At 44.0% G+C, this 18,610-nt stretch overlaps 1 protein-coding gene across 4 annotated transcripts in view; it reads right to left on the reverse strand.

Moving 5' to 3' along the window:
• The window catches only part of NUP214 (nucleoporin 214), a 114,410-nt gene that overhangs the window by 27,143 nt on the left and 68,657 nt on the right, over positions 1-18,610 (reverse strand). For all 4 annotated transcript variants that reach the window (XR_002732557.1, XM_023216931.1, XM_023216929.2 and 1 more), the window contains exons 27-30: positions 17,990-18,074; positions 14,454-14,515; positions 10,445-12,244; positions 7,955-8,025 (exon numbers count right to left, since the gene is read on the reverse strand). Coding sequence is in view for 3 of the 4 variants with exons in the window: in XM_023216931.1 (XP_023072699.1) it covers positions 7,955-8,025; positions 10,445-12,244; positions 14,454-14,515; positions 17,990-18,074 (2,018 nt within the window). In the remaining variant the exon portion in view is untranslated. The remainder of the gene's footprint in view (positions 1-7,954; positions 8,026-10,444; positions 12,245-14,453; positions 14,516-17,989; positions 18,075-18,610) is intronic.

An 18,610-nucleotide genomic window follows, 5' to 3' on the forward strand; every position in this document is an offset into this window, starting at 1 on the left:
TGGGAGGCCGAGGTGGGCAGATCACCTGAGGTCAGGAATTTGGGACCAGCCTGGCCAACATGGTGAAACTCCAACTCTACTAAAAATACAAACATTAGCCAGGTGTGACAGTGACCACCTGTAGTCACAGCTACTACTTGAGAGGCTGAGGTGGGAGAACTGACTGAACCTGGGAGGTGGAGGTTGCAGTGAGTTGAGACTGTGCTACTGCACTCCAGCCTGGGCGACAGAACAAGATTCCATCGTTAAATAAATAAATAAATTTGACTGACTGTGACAGGGTTCTCACTTTGTCACCCAGGCTGGAGTGCAGTGATGCGAACACAGCTCACTGCAGCAGCCTTGACCTCCCGGGCTCAAGTGATCCTCCCACCTCAGCCTCCTTAGTAGTTGGGACTACAGGCATGCACTGCCACGCCCAGCTAACTTGTGGGTCTTTTATTTTGTAGAGATGAGAGTTTTGCCATGTTAGTCTCACCACTCCTGAGCTCAAGCTATCTGCCCACCCCGGCCTCCCAAAGTGATAGGATCACAGGTGTGCAACACCACACCCAGCCTTAGCATATGGTTTTCAAAGTTTATCTATATGTAGCATGAATGAGAACTTCATTCATTCATTCATTCATTCGTTCGTTTGCTTGTTTGAGACGGAGTCTCTCTGTTGCCCAGGCCGGAGTGCAGTGGCATGATCTTGGCTCATTGCAACCTCTGCCTCCTGGGTTCAAGTGATTCTCCTGCCTCAGTCTCCCGAGTAGCTGGGACTACCAGCACACGTCACCATGCCCACTAATTTTTGTTTTTGGTAGAGACAGGGTTTCACCATGTTGGCCAGGATGGTCTCCACCTCTTGACCTCATGATCCACCTGCCTCAGCCTCCCAAAGTGCTGGCATTACACGCGTGAGCCACTGTGCCCAGCCGAGAACTTCATTCCTCTTGTTTTTGTTTTGTTTTGTTTTGAGATGGAGTCTCACTCTGTCGCCCAGGCTGGAGTGCAGTGGCGAGATCTCAGCTCACTGCAAGTTCTGCCTCCCGGGTTCACGCCATTTTCCTACCTCAGCCTCCTGAGTAGCTGGGACTATAGGCGCCCGCCACCTCGCCCGGCTAGTTTCTTTTTGTATTTTTCGTAGAGATGGGGTTTCACTGTGTTAGCCAGGATGGTCTCGATCTCCCGATCTTGTGATCCGCCCGCCTTGGCCTCCCAAAGTGCTGGGATTACAGGCGTGAGCCACCGCGCCCGGCCAAGAACTTCACTCCTTTTTATGACTGAAAAACACTTCAGTGAATGTACAGACCACATTTGTTTGTCCATTCATCTGCTGTTTGACACTTGGGTTGTTTCCCCCTTTTGGCTACTGTGAATAATGCTGCAGTGAACACTGATGTACAAGTATTTGTTCGAGTCCCGTTTTTCAACTGCTTTGGGCATTCTACCCCAGTGTAGAACTGCTGGGTCATATGCTAGAAGTACTATAGCTTTTTGAGAAACCACCAAACTATAGTAGCTGCACAATTCTGCATTCTCACCAGCAATGTATGAGGGTTCTAATTTCTCCGTATTCTTGCTAACGCTGGTTATTTTTATTTTTCACTTTTTAAATGATAGCCATCCTAGTGGATGTGAAGTGGTATCTTAACTAATTGTGGTTTTGATTTTCATTTCCCTCATTAGTTTAATGCTACTTGATCACCTTTTCATGTAATTACTGGTCATTTATTTTGCTTGCCCCCATCACTGCCAACAGCTCCTTCTCCAGCCAGTATATTTTCTCAGTCTTTGGCAAGGCCTCGCTACTACCTGCTCAAACCCAGACCTGGCATCTGCCCCTAGCAGCAGCTGTGCCACAGTGCTCACACCTATGATGGGCTCCACTCTCTGGAAATCAGTTCAGCAAGGCTTTCTGCCACTCTTCAATAGTCCCATTATGACAGATTTTCCAAAGATGATCACAGCATTACTTCTAGTCCCATATGCTCTTCTAGAGCAAAAGGTGGCCTCTGTATCTCCTCTTGAACCTGGATGGGAATTTGTGAGTGCCTTGATGAAGAGGATGCAACCTAAGTGATGTTCTGTGACTTCTGAGGATAGGTGATAAAAGGTTACACAGCTTCAGCATGGCTCTTCCTCTTTCTTGGAATGTTCATCCTTGGAACCTAGCCACCATGTTGTGAGGGAGCCCAGGCTACACAGGCCAAATGTAGGTGTTCAGCTAACAGCTCCAGTTAAGGTCTGAGCCAACAGCCAAGCCAGCCACTGACAGAGTGAGCCTTCAGATGTGACTCCAGCCTCAAGTCTTCCCTTCTTCCAGCTGAGACCACAGATACTGTGAAGACAAGCCATCCCCACTAAGTACATCCGAAGTTATGACCCACAGAATCCAAGACTATAATAAATAAGTAGCTGTTGCAGGCTACTAGGTTTTGAGGCAATTTGTTATACAGTAGTAAATAATTCCAATACTGCCAGAGTAAGTGTGATTTCTATATTATCTGATTTTTTCTTGGTGTTATTATGGCAGTGAAGGTTTTCTATATCCTTTTACATCCTAGCCAGAATCTGTCTAGCATCTTTAGAGTTTTCTGAGGATACTTCTGCTACCTGCAAGGTCATTCATTTCCACAATGCCTATCATGTGCTAGACACAGTCTTTAAGCATTGGAGATGCAGCAATAAATAAAAACAATAAGGCCTCTGCCATCATAGAAAAAAACCTTGATTTCAATCTTTGGCCCTTCCAATTGCAAACATAATTTCTGTGGAGGAAGAATATGGAGTGGAAGGGGAAGTAACAATATGGAGTTTATCACAGTGATGTTTTCTATTTCTTTGGTTCAACATTGTGCTTGTCAGTTATACATGTAGCTGAATTTCCTAGCTGGATAATATTCTACTATGGGACCAGATATGGTGTCTCACGCCTGTTATCTCATCAGCACTTTGGGAGGTCCAGGTGGGAGGATCACTTGGGCCAGGAGTTCCAGACCAGCCTAGGCAACATGGTGAGACCCCTTCTCTACAACAAATTGAAAAAATTAGCCGTGCGTGGTGGCTCACGCCTGTAATCCTAGCACTTTGGGAGGCCGAGGTGGGCGGATCACGAGGTCAGGAGATGGAGACCATCCTGGCTAACACGGTGAAACCCCGTCTCTACTAAAAATGCAAAAAATTAGCCGGGCGTGGCAGTGGGCGCCTGTAGTCCCAGCTAGTCGGGAGGCTGGGGCAGGAGAATGGCGTGAACCCAGGAGGCGGAGCTTGCAGTGCGCCGAGATCGTGCCACTGCACTCCAGCCTGGGCGACTGAGCGAGACTCCATCTCAAAAAAAAAAAAAAAAAAGAAAAAGAAAAAATTAGTTGGGCGTGGTGGTGTATCTGTGGACCTAGTTATTCTGGAGACTGAAATAGGAAGACTGCTTGAGCCCAGGAGATCAAGGCTGCAACAATTACCTGTGACTGTGCCACTGCACTCCACCCTGGGTGACAGAGCAAGATCCTGTCTCAAAAAAAAAGAAGAGGGCTGGGTATAGTGTCTCATGTCTGTAATCTCAGCACTTTGGGAGGCTGAGGCAGGCAGACTGCTTAAGCCCAGGAGTTCAAGACCAGCCTTGGCAACATGTGAAACCCCGTCTCTACAAAAAAATAGAAAAAATTAGCCAGGCACAGTGTGTGTACCTGTAGTCTCAGGTACTTGGGTAGCTAAGGCAGGAGAACCACTTGAGCCTGGGAGGCGAGGGTTGCAGTGAATAGAGAGATCACATCATTGCACTCCAGCCTTGATGACAGGAGTAAAACCCTGTCTCAAAAAAAAATAAAAAAGAAAAAAAAATTTTATTGTGGAATAATATAAATTTACCTACCCATATGAATGTTGATAAACATTTGGGTTGCTTCTAGTTGTAAGCTATTATAACAATGTTGCTATGAATATACTTGTATCCTGATACATACGTGCACAACTTTCTTTAAAGAACAAATTTAGGCTGGGCATGGTGGCTCACGCCTGTAATCCCAGCACTTTGGGAAGTCCAGGTGTGCAGACCACCTGAGGTCAGGAGTTCAAGGTCAGCCTGGTCAACATGGCGAAACCCCGTCTCTACTAAAAATAAAAAAATTAGCTGGGCGTGGTGGTGGGTGCCTGTAATCCCAGCTACTTAGGAGGCTGAGGCAAGAGAATTGCTTGAATCTGGCAGGCAGAGGTTGCAGTGAGCCAAGACCATGCCACCGCACTCCAGCCTAGGCAACAGAGTAAGACTGTCTCAAAACAAAAACAAAAACAAAAAAACAAACGTAGGCCAGTTATAGGAGCAGTACATTTTATTTAATTTCTCTGTGGCATTTGGCTGTATAAATATACCACAATTTATTTATCCATTCTTTAGCTCATAAGCATTTGGACTGTTTCCTGTGTTTAGCTATTAAGAATATTCTGCTGTGAACATTCTTACCCATATCTTTTGGTGAACAAAGGCACTCATTTCTGTTGGTTACATATTAAGGGTAGATTTGCTAGGCCAAGAGGGATTTTGTATATAGTTTTGATACTGCCAAATGGTTTTCCAAAGTGGTTAATATGAATTTACACTCTCACTAGCAATATATGAGTTCCCAGTTGCTCTTCTTCCTCACCAATACTTGGTACTGTCAGCCTTTTAATTTAATTTGGGTATAGCTGTCTTTTTGAACTATAGGAAATCTTTACATATTCTGAATATAATTACACTGTTGGTTACACAGGCTACAATTTTCCTATTTAATGGCTTGTTTTACCCTAAAATTAAGAAGGCCATAATTTTAGTGAGGTCAAATTTTCCTTCTTTCCAAATAATATCTCTTAGAATTTCTTTTGTTTTCTGAGATGGAGTCTCGCTCTGTCGTCCAGGCTGGAGTCAGGTCTGCTAGATGTAAATTCTTTCAGTACTGGCTTATCGGAAAAAAAGTCTTGATTTCTATTCATGTTTTAGATATTTTTTGCTGGATTTAGAAATGCTAGGTGGCCAGTTCTGGCTTTCATGGTCATTGCTGAAAAGTCTGCTGTCAGTCTGCCTATGGCTTCCTAGAAAGATAATCTGTCTTTTCTCCAGTTGCTGTTAATATTTTATCTTTGGTGTTCTGCAGTATCACTAGGACAGGTCTCAGAATCCGTTTCCTTTTATGCATTCTCATTTGGCACTTGTTGGGCTTCTGAATCTGTGGGTTACTATTATCTAATAGTTTCGGAAGTTTCTTTCTCTCTTCTCCTTCTGGAATTCTGATTAAATGTATGTTGCATTTTCTCCCACAGGATTTCTTCTCTTCTGTGTCTTTCATTTTGCTTTTTGTGATGCATTCCAGATAACTCACCTTAACCTACCTTCTAGTTAGGTGAGCAAACTACAGCTCGGGGGCCAAATTCGGCCCTTGGGTCAGCAAACTACAGCTCAGGGGCCAAATCCAGCTCACTGCCTGTTTTTGTAAACAAAGCTTTACTGAACACAATCAACCTCATTCGTTTACATATTGTCTACAGCTGCTTTTGCACTACAACGGCAGCATTGAGTGCTTCTGACAGAGGCTACCCATAGCCCTCAAAGCTGGAAACGTTGACTACCACATTCTGTTCTAGTGTGCCACTACTCCTTTCAGAAGGTCTCATCTGCTCCAAATATAGTCACTGAGTTTAAACATGAGTTTAATCATTACATTTTCTTAGAAATTCTATTTGGTTCTTCTTCAAATCTGCTATGACACTTCCTATGATTTTCTATTCCTTACTGGTATTTTCAAGTTTGTCTTTGATTTCTTCTAAACTCTGTAAGCCCCAGCTGCTTGATAGTTTAGGCAGTCTGTGCAAAGGTAATGTCTGATGCTTATTCTGGCTCTTGCTCATAGTTCCTGGTTTCCTTGTGTGTCTCATTTAGGGACAGAAATTACTTGTAAGAGTAATTCCAAGTCTAGGTAAAGTTCCTCTCCTTCAGGGTGGGCCTGCGCTGCCTCTGCCAGACACCTGGAGGCAGCATCACCCTGGAACCATATCAGTCTAGTCACAGGCTGAGACCTGTCAACATGGAGTCCCAGCTGATTGTGGGAGGGTCTCTTTTAGACTCCCCACTTTGTGCATATCTTAGTTGGTGATTTTTGTCCCTTCACCTTAGGGGTTATTAAATAGAAAATTCACATTTTCTCAGGTTAGTAAATGCTGTCAGGGCACAACTGACTTGTGGGCTCCACTTTACTTCTCTAGGTTCCCATTTTCCTTTTGGCTTGGTAAAATGTCTTGTTAGTTTACTGGTGCTTTTAAAAATGGGGTTTTTATGTTTTATCTAGCATTTTTTAGCAGTTTTCAGTAGGGAACATGGTTCCCCTGAATGACTTAGTCCTCTACTACCAGAAAATGGAAATCAGAAGTTCTACTTCTCTCTTAAGAAAGATCACAGACTAGGGCAGAGCCTGTCTTCAAAGGAAAACAGAGATGATAAAGCAAATTTCTTTCTGAAGATGTATAAGAAACATATATGATGCCTACCACTTTATTAACTCCTTGACTAATACAAATTCTACCTTCAGAAGGTCATAGTCCTTTCTGATAAATCAGGGTATCTTTCTTCATAAGGGTTCCTTAGGAGGTTACTATGATCTAAAATGATCTCAATGTAGCTGGTGTCTGATGTAACAGTTAATTTAACCTCTCTGGGCCTTCAGTGTGCTCATCTCTTAAATGGCGGTAATAATCTCACCTATCTTATGGAGGTGCTGCGATGCTGACATGAATTAATGTGTATAAAAGACTTACAATGATGCCTGGCACATAGATAACTGCTAGCTATACAACATCAAATAGCTCAGTTCACCAAAAGGAGTCTCCGGGCTACATATAGCTTAGCAGAGGGGACATATATGTTGCCAAACCTTCTTCCTCTTTTTTCTTTTTAAACAACCACTTAAAAATATAAAAACTGGCCAGGCACAGTGGCTCACGCCTGTAATCCCAGCACTTTGGGAGGCCATGGCGGGCGGATCACCCTGAGCTCAGGAGTTAAGAGACCAGACCAGCCTGGGCAATATGGGAAAACCCTGTCTCAACTAAAAATACAAAAAGAAAAAAAAAAAAATAGCTGGGTGTGGTGGCACAAGCCTGTAGTCCCAGCTACTTGGGAGACTGAGGTGGGAGGATGACTTGAGCCTGGGAGGTGGAGGCTGCAGTCAGCCAAGATTGCACCACTGTCCTCCAGCCTGGGCAACAGAGTTAGATCCTGCCTCCAAAAAAAAAAAATAGATATATACACACACACACACACACACACACACATATAGACATACACACACACACAAACACTATTCTTAAAGAAGTTAAACAATGAACCCCAAAAAAGCCAAATGGTATATTTAGCTCTCAGACTGTAGTTTGTCAACCCTTGGCCTAACATGCAGGGGACTGATAGAAATCATGCAATGTGGCCAGGTGTGTCAGTTCACGCCTGTAATCCCCTTGCAGGAGGATTGCTTGAGGCTAGGAGTTTGAGACTAGCCTGGCCAACACAGTGAGACTGTGTCTCTACAAAAATAAAAAATTAGCTGGGTGTTAAGGCACATGAACATAATCCTAGCTACTGGGGATGCTGAGGCAGGAGGATTGCTTGAGCCCAGGAGTTTATGGCTAGAGTGAGCTGTGACTGTGCCACTGTACTACAGCCTGGGCAACAGAGCAAGATCCTGTATCTAAAGAAAAAAGGAATCAGGCAATGTGCTTTCAAAATATTTTCCCAGAAGACTGTGGAAGGAGGATCAAAATTCTAGTGATCCTCCTTAATCAGAAGCTGAGACTCCTGCATCTCGAAGGCAGCTGAAGGGAGCATAGCTTAAGAATCACACATGGCTATTGGCTGGATTTAGATATACAACATGAACTGATTATATAACAGTGAAGAAAACTGAATGGGTATGATACATGTTGACATGAATGAAGACAAATGCATATTTACCTGGCCAAAGACTGTTCCACCAGTACTGGCTGCTTGACCAAACACAGAACCAGTATTACTAGACCCAAAACCTGTAAAATACAAAGAAAACAAAAATTCAATTTGGATTGGATGAGTCTTTTAAAGCATTAAAGTTTTTTTTTTTTTTTTTTTTTTTTTTTGGGGGAGGCTCGCTCTGTCACCAGGCCGGAGTGCAATGGTGCGATCTTGGCTCGCTGCAACCTCTGCATCCCGGGTTCAAGCGATTCTTCTGCCTCAGCCTCCTGAGTAGCTGGGACTACAGGTGTGTGCCACCATACCCAGCTAATTTTTGTATTTTTAGTAGAGACGGGGTTTCTCCATGTTGGCCAGGATGGTCTTGATCGCTTGTCCTCATGATCTACCTGTAGCCTTGGCCTCCCAAAGTGCTGGGATTACAGGTGTGAGCCACCACACCCAGCCTAAGTTTGTTTCTTTTTAAATGACATTCAGGTGTGCTAAGATAGCCCATAATATATCAACTTATGAATAAAATGTTTCCCCATCTAGTCTGGAGAAAATTCTGAGCAAATACTTTAAAGACCCTTTTTCATTGCTAACATTTTAAAGTAGTATAAGTTCTAAAGCCCTGGGGAATGAATCCTCTCCTACCAAACTCCAAGTGGATGGGGGCTAAGAAAAGCTTATGCTCAGACTTTCAGTGACCAGAAATTCTTTCTAATGACTGACTTAATATTATGAATATTTCTACTCCTCGGTTTCTTCTGAATCTCAAATACCACATTCTTTCAGGGTAGCTTATCTTTCTTCCAGATGGCATAACATGGTTGAAGTGCTGAGCTGAACAGGGCCTGGGAAGATGAGGCAGAACTATTCAACAAGAGAGCTCCAGACAAGGAGTGAGAAGGCAGGAGTTTTATTCTCATTTCTTTTGGAGACAGAGTCTCACTCTATTGCCCAGGCTGGAGTGCGGTGGCGCGATCTCGGTTCACTGCAACCTCCACCTCCCGGGTTCAAGCGATTCTCCTGCCTCAGCCTCCCAAGTAGCTGGGACTATAGACGCCTGCCACCACGCCCAGCTAATTTTGTATTTTTAGTAGAGAAGGGGCTTCTCCATGTTGGTCAGGCTGGTCTCAAACTCCTGACCTCAAGTGATTCCCCTGCCTCGGCCTCCCAAAGTATTGGGATTACAGGCGTGAGCCACCATGCCCGGCCTCTATTCTTATTTCTGTCACTGATTGGGTAGGTGAGCTTGGACAAGACTCAATTCCTCAACTAGGGCTGAAGTAGACAGCTCAGATACCTTTCCACACGGATACTAAATGAAAGAAGATTCCTCCTTGGGTTCTGAATTTGCTGAAATAGTATGACCATGCCTGTGCATGAGGTCTTCTCAAGTTCTGACTGCAGAGCAAATGGAGCAGTAGTGATACAGACTGTGTTACACGTCCTTCTCTCTTTTAAGACTCATAGGGCCTTCTCCTTGCCCATTTTTTGGATGAAGTCAGCACATTTCCCATCATTCAGTGGCCCTCTGGCCTCTTCACAGGGCATTGGGTGGGTCTCAAAACTGTGTCTGTCTTTTCAACACCATGTCCTTATAGCTGAATTTAGGAGGAGTGTAACAAACATTTGTTGAGGAAAGGAAAATGTTTCCTTTCTAATAAATTATAAGCCATTTTCAAGTTATCATCGAATAATGAATTAGCAGTTACTAGTAATCTTGCCCACAACGAAATCATTGATCCTTGCTTTTCTCCTAGAGTCTACTGCTGAAGAATTACCTTTCACAAGATAACTATCAGAAAGCAAATCTCAGGACAGATTTTCAAATTGCCTTGCTTATTGATAACTTTTAGAAGTAAAAGCAGCTGCTAAAACGGAAAATGCAATAGTGAAGAATTAGGTTTCACTGTCAAAAACAATAAACTGTAGTTTTTACAAAAAGTCACAACATTGAAAACAGAAAAAAACCCAAATTAAATGTCAGTGACTGCGATTACAGCAAGAAAGATGGTGTCGGAGGGGACAGAAAACACTGGCAGGGTGGTGGACTATGATGACACTTGGACTCTCCTGCTGGTTCCACCAGCACTATCCTATCTGACATTAGAGCAGTCTCCTTGAGGCTTGACAGCTTTGGGTATAATGATCTCTAAAGTGCCTTCCAAATTTGAAATTTCCTATTTATTGGTCATTAAATTACTTGCCAGGACCTCAACTAAAGATGCTTGTTTTTTCCCCCATGAAACTGGCACTCCGGTGGCTTGCAGAGTGGACAATTTGCTAAGAAGCAAAACTGGAGCTGCATTAAGCTGTAATGGATCCAGCCAATTAGGCCAAACAAGTTCCTGAGACCACATGTGCTCCAAACTGTCTTCTTTAACCTACAGATTATTTTTGGGTTTCAAGTCTCCCCTTTCTTTTAATTACAAAAGTAATAGGGTTCTGTTGCTAATGTTTCAAACAGTAGAGAGGGAAACAAAGTAAAAAGCTTCCACAAATTCTTACCTGAAGCTTGACAAAAGCTGAACCCAGAGGATGCTGCTGTTGTGGTGGCAGCTGAGGTACCACCAAATACAGAGCCTCCCTGTCCAAAGCCAGGACTCTGCCCAAAAGCAGGAGGGTTGCTTTGGCCAAACAGCCCCCCTCCTGTGTTGGCAGAAGACTGTCCAAATGAGAAGGAACTGGAGCTACTGGTACTTGAGGCGGCACCAAAGACACTTCCACTGGTGGATGTGGGGGTGGAGGAAGCAGGCTGACCGAAGGCAGGCACAGAAGTGAACCCAGGCTGACTGAAGGAAAAGCCACTTGCAGCACTGCTCGCTGACTGCCCAAAGACTGAGGCCTGCCCAAAGGCTGTCTGTCCAAAGACCCCTGGGGCTGTGGTGCCAAAAGCTGGGCTGCTAAACCCTGAGCTGCTGACCTGTGGTGTGGCAGCTGCTGTACTGGCTGTGCTACCAGTCTGCTGCCCAAACAGGCTTGGTGCAGTGCTGGCTGCCACCTGCCCAAACACTGGTGTGGCAGAGGGGGCAGTGGCTGTGTTGTTGGTGAGCTGGCTGAAAGCTGAGCTAGAACTGGCAGCAGGGGGCTGAGCAAAGACTGATGAGCCAGAAGTGACGGTACCAAATGCTGCTGCCTCTGCAGATGGGCTGGGAGCAACAATGGATGTGGTGCTGGGGGCTGTGGGGGTGCTTGATGTTTCGATGGCCACAGGGCCTGCACTTGAGATAGCAGCTGCTGTGACAGCAGTCTGCCCAGGCACAGAAAAGGAGGAAGCAGGTGGTACTGCCTCCGTCCTGACATCAGGGACCCCGGTGGTGGCTGGGGTACCCTCTGCAGAGAGTGCTACAAGACCAGTACTAGATGCTGCAGTGCCAGAGTTGCTGACGGCAGGCTGGGCAAGAACAGGTTCTTTTTTAACAGAGTCAGGAGTTTGCGGAGGAGCCTGGGGAAGCTGGACTGACTGTTGTTCCTCTAGAAGTGAGGTTGCTGATGTTGAGACCTCACTGTCGCCTGGCTTCTCAGGCAAAGCTGATGAAGTGGCCTCTTCTGTGCTTCTGCCAGAGGACATAGGCAGGGAGGGAGTAGTTGCTGAACTCAGAAGACTACTGAATGACAATGTGGGGAACGATGTTGGAAGGGGAGTGGCAGCTGTAGTTGGTGGTGGGGCAGATGGGGGCACTGTGCTATTGGTCTGTTGGCTTCCAAATGAAAAACTAGTCTTGCCACCACTTAGAGATGTCCCACCAAAACTGATGACTCCAGAGGATCCTGCACTGGTGACTGGCAGACTGCCAAAAACGCCAGTTGAGGAAGTGCTGGTGGCTGCTGGTGGTGCTACTGTGGTGGTGGTTGCAGAGGAGGTCACAGGGGGTTCCGTGTGCTTCCCTAACACTGAGGGGACAGTAAAATTAAACCCTGAGGGCACGCCTGACGTCTTGGTTGGCTGGGTACTAGTTAGGCTTGTGGATGAAGCCTTACTGGTTGGCTTTGTAGAATCATCTGCTTGGCCAACCCGCAGTCCTGAAAAACTTCCTAGAGTCTCTCCAGCCAAAGAACTTGGAAACAGAAGCTCTCCCAACTTGGACGGTGGGGTTTCCAGCTTACTAGAGGTGGGGGAAAGAGCAGTTCCAGAAGGTGCCACAGGTCTGCTGCTAGATGCGGCAGGTTCTCCTGGGGTGGTGTTTGATGCGGATGTGATTCCTGAGGGAGGTGAGCTTTCAGGAATGGCCTCACAAGAAGGTTTGCTTCCCCCACCAAATGAGAATGCGTCCAGCTGGCTTGACTCTTTAGTGGAGGGTGTTGCCCCTAGCAAGAAAAAGAAATTAGAAAATGGGTTGGATTTAGCAAAGATGACCCATTACATTTCCATTGATTGTGTTTCTAAGCCAAAGTTTCTCTCCTCCCTCTACAGAGTCAGGGTGCCTTGTTCTCACAGCAGCTTTCTCTAAGGAGGTGGAATGCATGCTTCTCCACACAAACATCAGCTCTGAGTTGTCTGAGGTAAAAAGGAAAAAATATCTTTTTATGACCATTAAATCACAACAAATACAAAATATCTAGAATATGTGAAATTAACATATTATCCCAAAGAGAAATAAAAAGGCCTCTTCCCTTAATTTACCCTAGCTGTGCGCTTTCCTTAATAATATCCTCGGCACAGCACTAGCCTGTGGACCTCCTGATAGACCAGGACTTGATTTGAAATGGAAGTTCTTCCTTCATTTTTATGGGCAAATAAAGTGTCAGTCCATAGAAAATAATTTTTATGTACAATTAATGGCTACTTATTAGTGCTCTACTAAGTCAGCTCTTTGACAGAGACAGTACAGGCTGGTGGTCAAGGACATGGGCTCTGGAGCTACGCACTCTGCCACTTGCTGGTTGTGTGAATCTGGAAAGGTTGCTTTACCTCTCTGAGCCTCAATTCCCCCATTTGGAAAAATCCAGATCATTACAGTACCTACCCTCAGAGAGCTGTTACAAATATTACATGAAATATGGGTAAAGCACCTATAAGGCCTGGTCAAACAACAGTGGTTAATAAATAAAAGAGTAACGATGCCGGGCGTGGTGGCTCACACCTGTAGTCCCAGCACTTTGGGAGCCCAAGGCAGGTGGATCACAAGGTCAGGAGTTCGAGACCAGCCTGATCAACATGGTGAAACCCTGTCTCTACTAAAAATACAAAAATTAGCCGGGTGTGGTGGTGGGCACCTGTAATCCCAGCTACTTGGGAGGCTGAGGCAGGACAATAGCCAGAACCTGGGAGGTGGAGGTGGCAGTGAACTGTGATCGCGGCATTACACTCCAGCCTGGATGACAAGAGTGAAACTCCATCTCAAAATATATAAATAAAATAAAAGACTTAATTATAAATGGATAACTGAAAGGCATTTAACAAATAGATCTGGTTTCTTTCTTTTTTTTTTTTTTTTTGAGACGGAGTCTCACTTTGTTGCCCAGAGTGGGCTGGATCTCGGCTCACTGCAAGCTCCGCCTCCCGGGTTTACGCCATTCTTCTGCCTCAGCCTCCCAAGTAGCTGGGACTACAGGCGCCCGCCACCTCGCCCGGCTAGTTTTTTGTATTTTTTAGTAGAGACGGGGTTTCACCGTGTTCACCAGGATGGTCTCGATCTCCTGACCTCGTGATCCGCCCGTCTTGGCCTCCCAAAGTGCTGGGATTACAGGCTTGAGCCACCGCGCCCGGCTAGATCTGGTTTCTTTACAGGTCTTCAAATTCTTTTAAATGTTAAAAACATGCTATTGATGGAATTTTTTTTTTTTTTTTTGGGACAGAGTTTCACTCTTGTTGCCCAGACTGGAGTGCAATGGCACAATCTTGGCTCACTGCAACCTCGCCTCTCTCAAGTGATTCTCCTGTCTCAGCCTCCTGAGTAGCTGGGATTATAGGTATGCGCCACCACGGCCAGCTACTTTTGTATTTTTAGTAGAGATGGGGTTTCTCCGTGTTGGTCAGGCTGGTCTGGAACTCCTGACCTCAGGTGATCCGCTCGCCTCGGTCTCCCCAAATGTTGGGGTTACAGGCATGAGCCACCGCGCCCAGCCTATTGACGGATTTTTAACAACATGCATGTGATCAGTGCATTTGCTGCTACGTTATCAAGGAAAAAAATGAGTTTGGTCTTTCATTTCCACAGTCTATCTATTACTATGTCTATCTTGCCCTACAGAATCACCCTATAAATTGATGAAATTTTAAATTACAGATAAAAAAATGGAGAAATTTTAATTCAGATATTAGCATTTAAATGTTAAAGCACAGTCCTGATTTTCCAGAAGCAAATCCTTTCCTTGTCATTAATTATAAAAACAGAAATCGTTCACATCAGTTTCTTAAATTAAGCATATTTCTAATGCACATTATCATCACTGAACTTATTGCAGATACTGTAAGTAAGACTCAGGAACAAGTCAAATACTAACATCTGGGCAAAAATAACCTGTACTTGTTTAGAGAAAACACATGAGTAATGCTACTGAACACAGTCTGTACCTTGTGCAGCAGTGAAATTAGAAGATGGTGTTGGTGTGATTATCCCAAAATTAAAGCCAGTCCTAACAAGTAGAAAAAGAGAAATTAAAAAGGAACAAACCAAGGCACAATATTACCCTCTTAATATTCCATTTTATCATTCATTCATACAAACTGCCCTCAGGAATTTACAATCTAGAAGATAAACGACAACAGAGTCAAAGCACCTATCTTAGAAGCAGTAAGGCGACTCTATGATCTCTAAGCAGAGAGAAGCAGTTTGTGGGTGAGATACGATACGGATAGCAGTTGAGAGCCCGCTGGGGGATGGCTGGGCTTTCTGTAGCAGAAGTTTGTGTGGGGACTTCTTGCAAGATGAGCAAAGCTGCAGCAGTAGAAACATGACAAATGTGCATGTGGGAATGGTGGCTGGAGCAGATGGTCTGTTAAGCGAGAGGACAGAAGGAAGGTCTGGCGAGACAAAAACACATAGACTAGGAAGAGCCTCTCAGAACCCCTCCAAAACCAATAAGCCCGTCAGAGAGTCCCACACTGCTAGGGAAAACAATGGATACAATGAAACAAGAAGCTCTATCTCAGTCATTTTGACAGAACTGAGTTTTAGGGCTAGGAAAATCTGGTTCAAAAACTTTCTGACTCTTTTCACCATTTCCTCTCTCCTTCTGTACGTTTTCTTTACACTGTAAGTGAAGACACCATAGCTAAGGAAGAACATCCCACGCCAGTGTGAATCAGAACAGATTATTCACTGTGATAAAATCTCAGGCCAGGCATGGTGGCTCACATCCGTAATCCCAGCATTTTGAGAGGCTGAGGCAGGTGAATCCTTTGAGCCCAGGAGTTTGAGACCAGCCTGGGCAACATGGTGAAACCCTGTTTCTCCAAAAAAAAAAAAAAAAAAAAACCCAAAACCAAACAAAAACAACAAAAATCCCCAAAAACTAAAACCCAAAAATTAAAAAACAAAACTCAGCCAGCTGTGGTCCCAGTAGTCCCAGTTATCAGGGGGGCTAATCGATCCTGGAGGCAGAGGTTGTAGTGAGCCACAATTGTGCCACTCCCCCTTTTTTTTTTTTTTGGGGGGGGGGACAGAATCTTGCTCTATCACACACACACACTTCAAATCGCAGATTTTAAACTAGCTTTAAAATGTAAGAGATCAAGCACATCAAATATACTAAATGTATTAACTTAGACACTTCTGCCCATCATATTAAAAATAAAACAAAACACAACATTTCTTTGTGAAGAAATTTTATCTAACAGTGCCAAGCCATTGATTCAATGACCCCACCTGTTCTGGGTTATTTTAAAAATGGGAAGAGGGCCAGGCGCAGTGGCTCATGCCTACAATCCCAGCACTTTGGGAGGCTGCGGCAGGTGGATCACTTGAGGCCAGGAGTTCAAGACCAGTCTGGCCAACATGAAAAAACCCCATCTCTACCAAAATACAAAAATTAGCTGGGCGTGGTGGTTCATACCTGTAATCCCAGCTACTTGGGAGGGTGGGGCAAGAGAATCACTTGAACCTGGGAGGTGAAGACTGCAGTGAGCCAAGATCTCACCACTGTGCTCCAACCAGGGTGATGGAGTGAGACTCTGCCTCAAAATCAAAAAAAGAAAAAAAGAAAAAAAAAAAGAAGGAAGAAGAATATCATTTCACGGAAGTAAAGACTGATTATTAGCCATCTGTAAAGGATGTAATAATTCTTGGCATTGACCTACTCTTTAAAATTTGCTTCAAATTACCTTTGGGAAATATAAAACATAATGATTTATAATAAAGAAAAAAATGGCTGGGCGCAGTGGCTCAAGCCTGTAATCCCAGCACTTTGGAAGGCCGAGACGGGTGGATCACGAGGTCAGGAGATCGAGACCATTCTGGCTAACACGGTGAAACCCCGTCTCTACTAAAAAATACAAAAAAACTAGCCGGGCGAGGTGGCGGGCGCCTGTAGTCCCAGCTACTCGGGAGGCTGAGGCAGGAGAATGGCGTAAACCGGGAGGCGGAGCTTGTAGTGAGCTGAGATCCGGCCACTGCACTCCAGCCTGGGCCACAGAGCGAGACTGCGTCTCAAAAAAAAAAAAAAAAGAAAGAAAAAGAAAAAATATACATATTACTTTCCCCCTCAAATAATATTCTAATACCCTCTTTTCTCCTTAGGCTGAAAGACACCCAATATATTAAAATCAGGAAAAAGAGACTGGTTAACATGATCCCAGTTACAAAAGCATAAACTGAAGAACTTAAGAGGCTTTTCTAATGGAACTGAATGCACAATGCTTCAATGGCAAAAAATCCTTTTGACACATTTTGATCTCAATTCCACAGTCTAACCCCGTCACTGCAGGGAAGAGAATGCTTTAGCAGCTCACACAGGTTTCAACATGAGTGCTCGTAGCACAGAGAACAGGCACCTTAACAAAGGCTCATCTTGAGATGAGGTTTAGAAGATTCTTTCATTTTTTAAAAACAATTCAACTTTACAAGTACAGCCATTGTTGTTTTTTTAAAATTAGAAATGGAAACAGATTCCTCCACATCTATATAAAACCTCAAATTTCAAATGCCTATTATCTATTATCTTTCATTACATTCTCTAAGAAGTTCAGTATATATACATATATATATATATATATATTTTTTTTTTGAGATGGAGTCTCACTCTGTCACCCAGGCTGGAGTACAGTGGCGTGATCTCGGCTCACTGCAAGCTCTGTCTCCCAGGTTCACCATTCTTCTGCCTCAGCCTTCCCAGTAGCTGGGACTATAGCCCGGCTAATTTTTTGTATTTTTAGTAGAGACGGGGTTTCACCGTGTTAGCCAGGATGGTCTCCATCTGCTGACCTTGTGATCCTCCTGCCTCTGCCTCCCAAACTGCTGGGATTACAGGCGTGAGTCACCGCACTTTTTTTTTTTTTTTTTTGAAGACAGGGTTTCACTCTGTTGTAACCTCAAACTCCTGGGCTCAAGGGATCCTCCCACCTCAGCCTCCCAAGTGGCTGGGACTATAGGAGTGAACCACCACACTTGGTTAATTTTTCAATTTTTTTGTAGAGATGAGGTCTTGAATTTTGCCCAGGTCAGTCTCCAATTTCTGGCCTCAAGCAATCCCCCCACCTTGGCCTCCCAAAGCACTAGGATTATAGGCATGAGCCACCTGTTTGTCCAGCAAAGCCAATTTGAATGCCACATCTAGCCCCTAAAATGGTGTCAGAATGGAAACATCTCAGTGTGACAAACTAAATGAACTAGAGAATTCAGCAGACTCACTACCCAAAGAAAATGAGGCTTAGGCTAAAAAACAAAACAGATACACAAATATGTAACAAATATGTATTAACTTGAATTGCAAAGGGAAAACTGATTTACATGAGAACATTAAGCTACTGCCACTATCATCAGATGTATTACTGCCGTGGCAAGAACTCTGGGTTCATACACATTTAATAAGTATATAAATATATATACAAGTATAAGATTTGAGGAAGCTAATTGTTAGTAATCTGCCATAAAACTTAAGTTCATTACTGACCCTGATGAAGAAAATGAGAAAGGCTTGCTGAACTGCCCAGAAGCAGATGGAGTCGAAGTCACAGCTGTTTCTATCTTGGCTGTCCCTGAAATTATGGGAAAAAAAAAAAAAAAAAAGAGTATTACAAAAAGACAGAAGCACTGTTCCAGGGTATAATTCCCTGTAGCTCAGCCTGTGTGGTGCTGCTTAGCACCGCATGTGCCTTCTGTGACACGTCAGTGGCCACGGGGAGTGAGCATGTTGCCTCACTTGTGCTCGAGTTCTCTGAAATTGCTCTGTGGCTCTGTCAATATTAATTCCAGTCTAAGGTGTGCCATCCTCTCATTTACAGAAAATATATCAAAATAATTCTAGTACAGTTTAAATGTACCATTTTAAAAGTACATTCTTATATATTTCAATGGTAGGAGAAAATGCTTATAATGTGAGGCTAAGCCCCCTCCCCACAAAAGTAAATAAAACTACATATAATGTAGCCTTATAATTATTTGAAATTAATCTATGCTGAAGGACAAAAATCCAAAAGAGAAATAGGTTCATAAGCTAAATATTTGTGAGTAGTGACTTTAAGGCTGTTTACTTCTATGTACATTTTTGCATTTTCCATAGATTTTGTTGGTA

This window comes from Piliocolobus tephrosceles, chromosome 14, assembly GCF_002776525.5.
Source record: "Piliocolobus tephrosceles isolate RC106 chromosome 14, ASM277652v3, whole genome shotgun sequence".
Taxonomy (NCBI): domain Eukaryota; kingdom Metazoa; phylum Chordata; class Mammalia; order Primates; family Cercopithecidae; genus Piliocolobus; species Piliocolobus tephrosceles.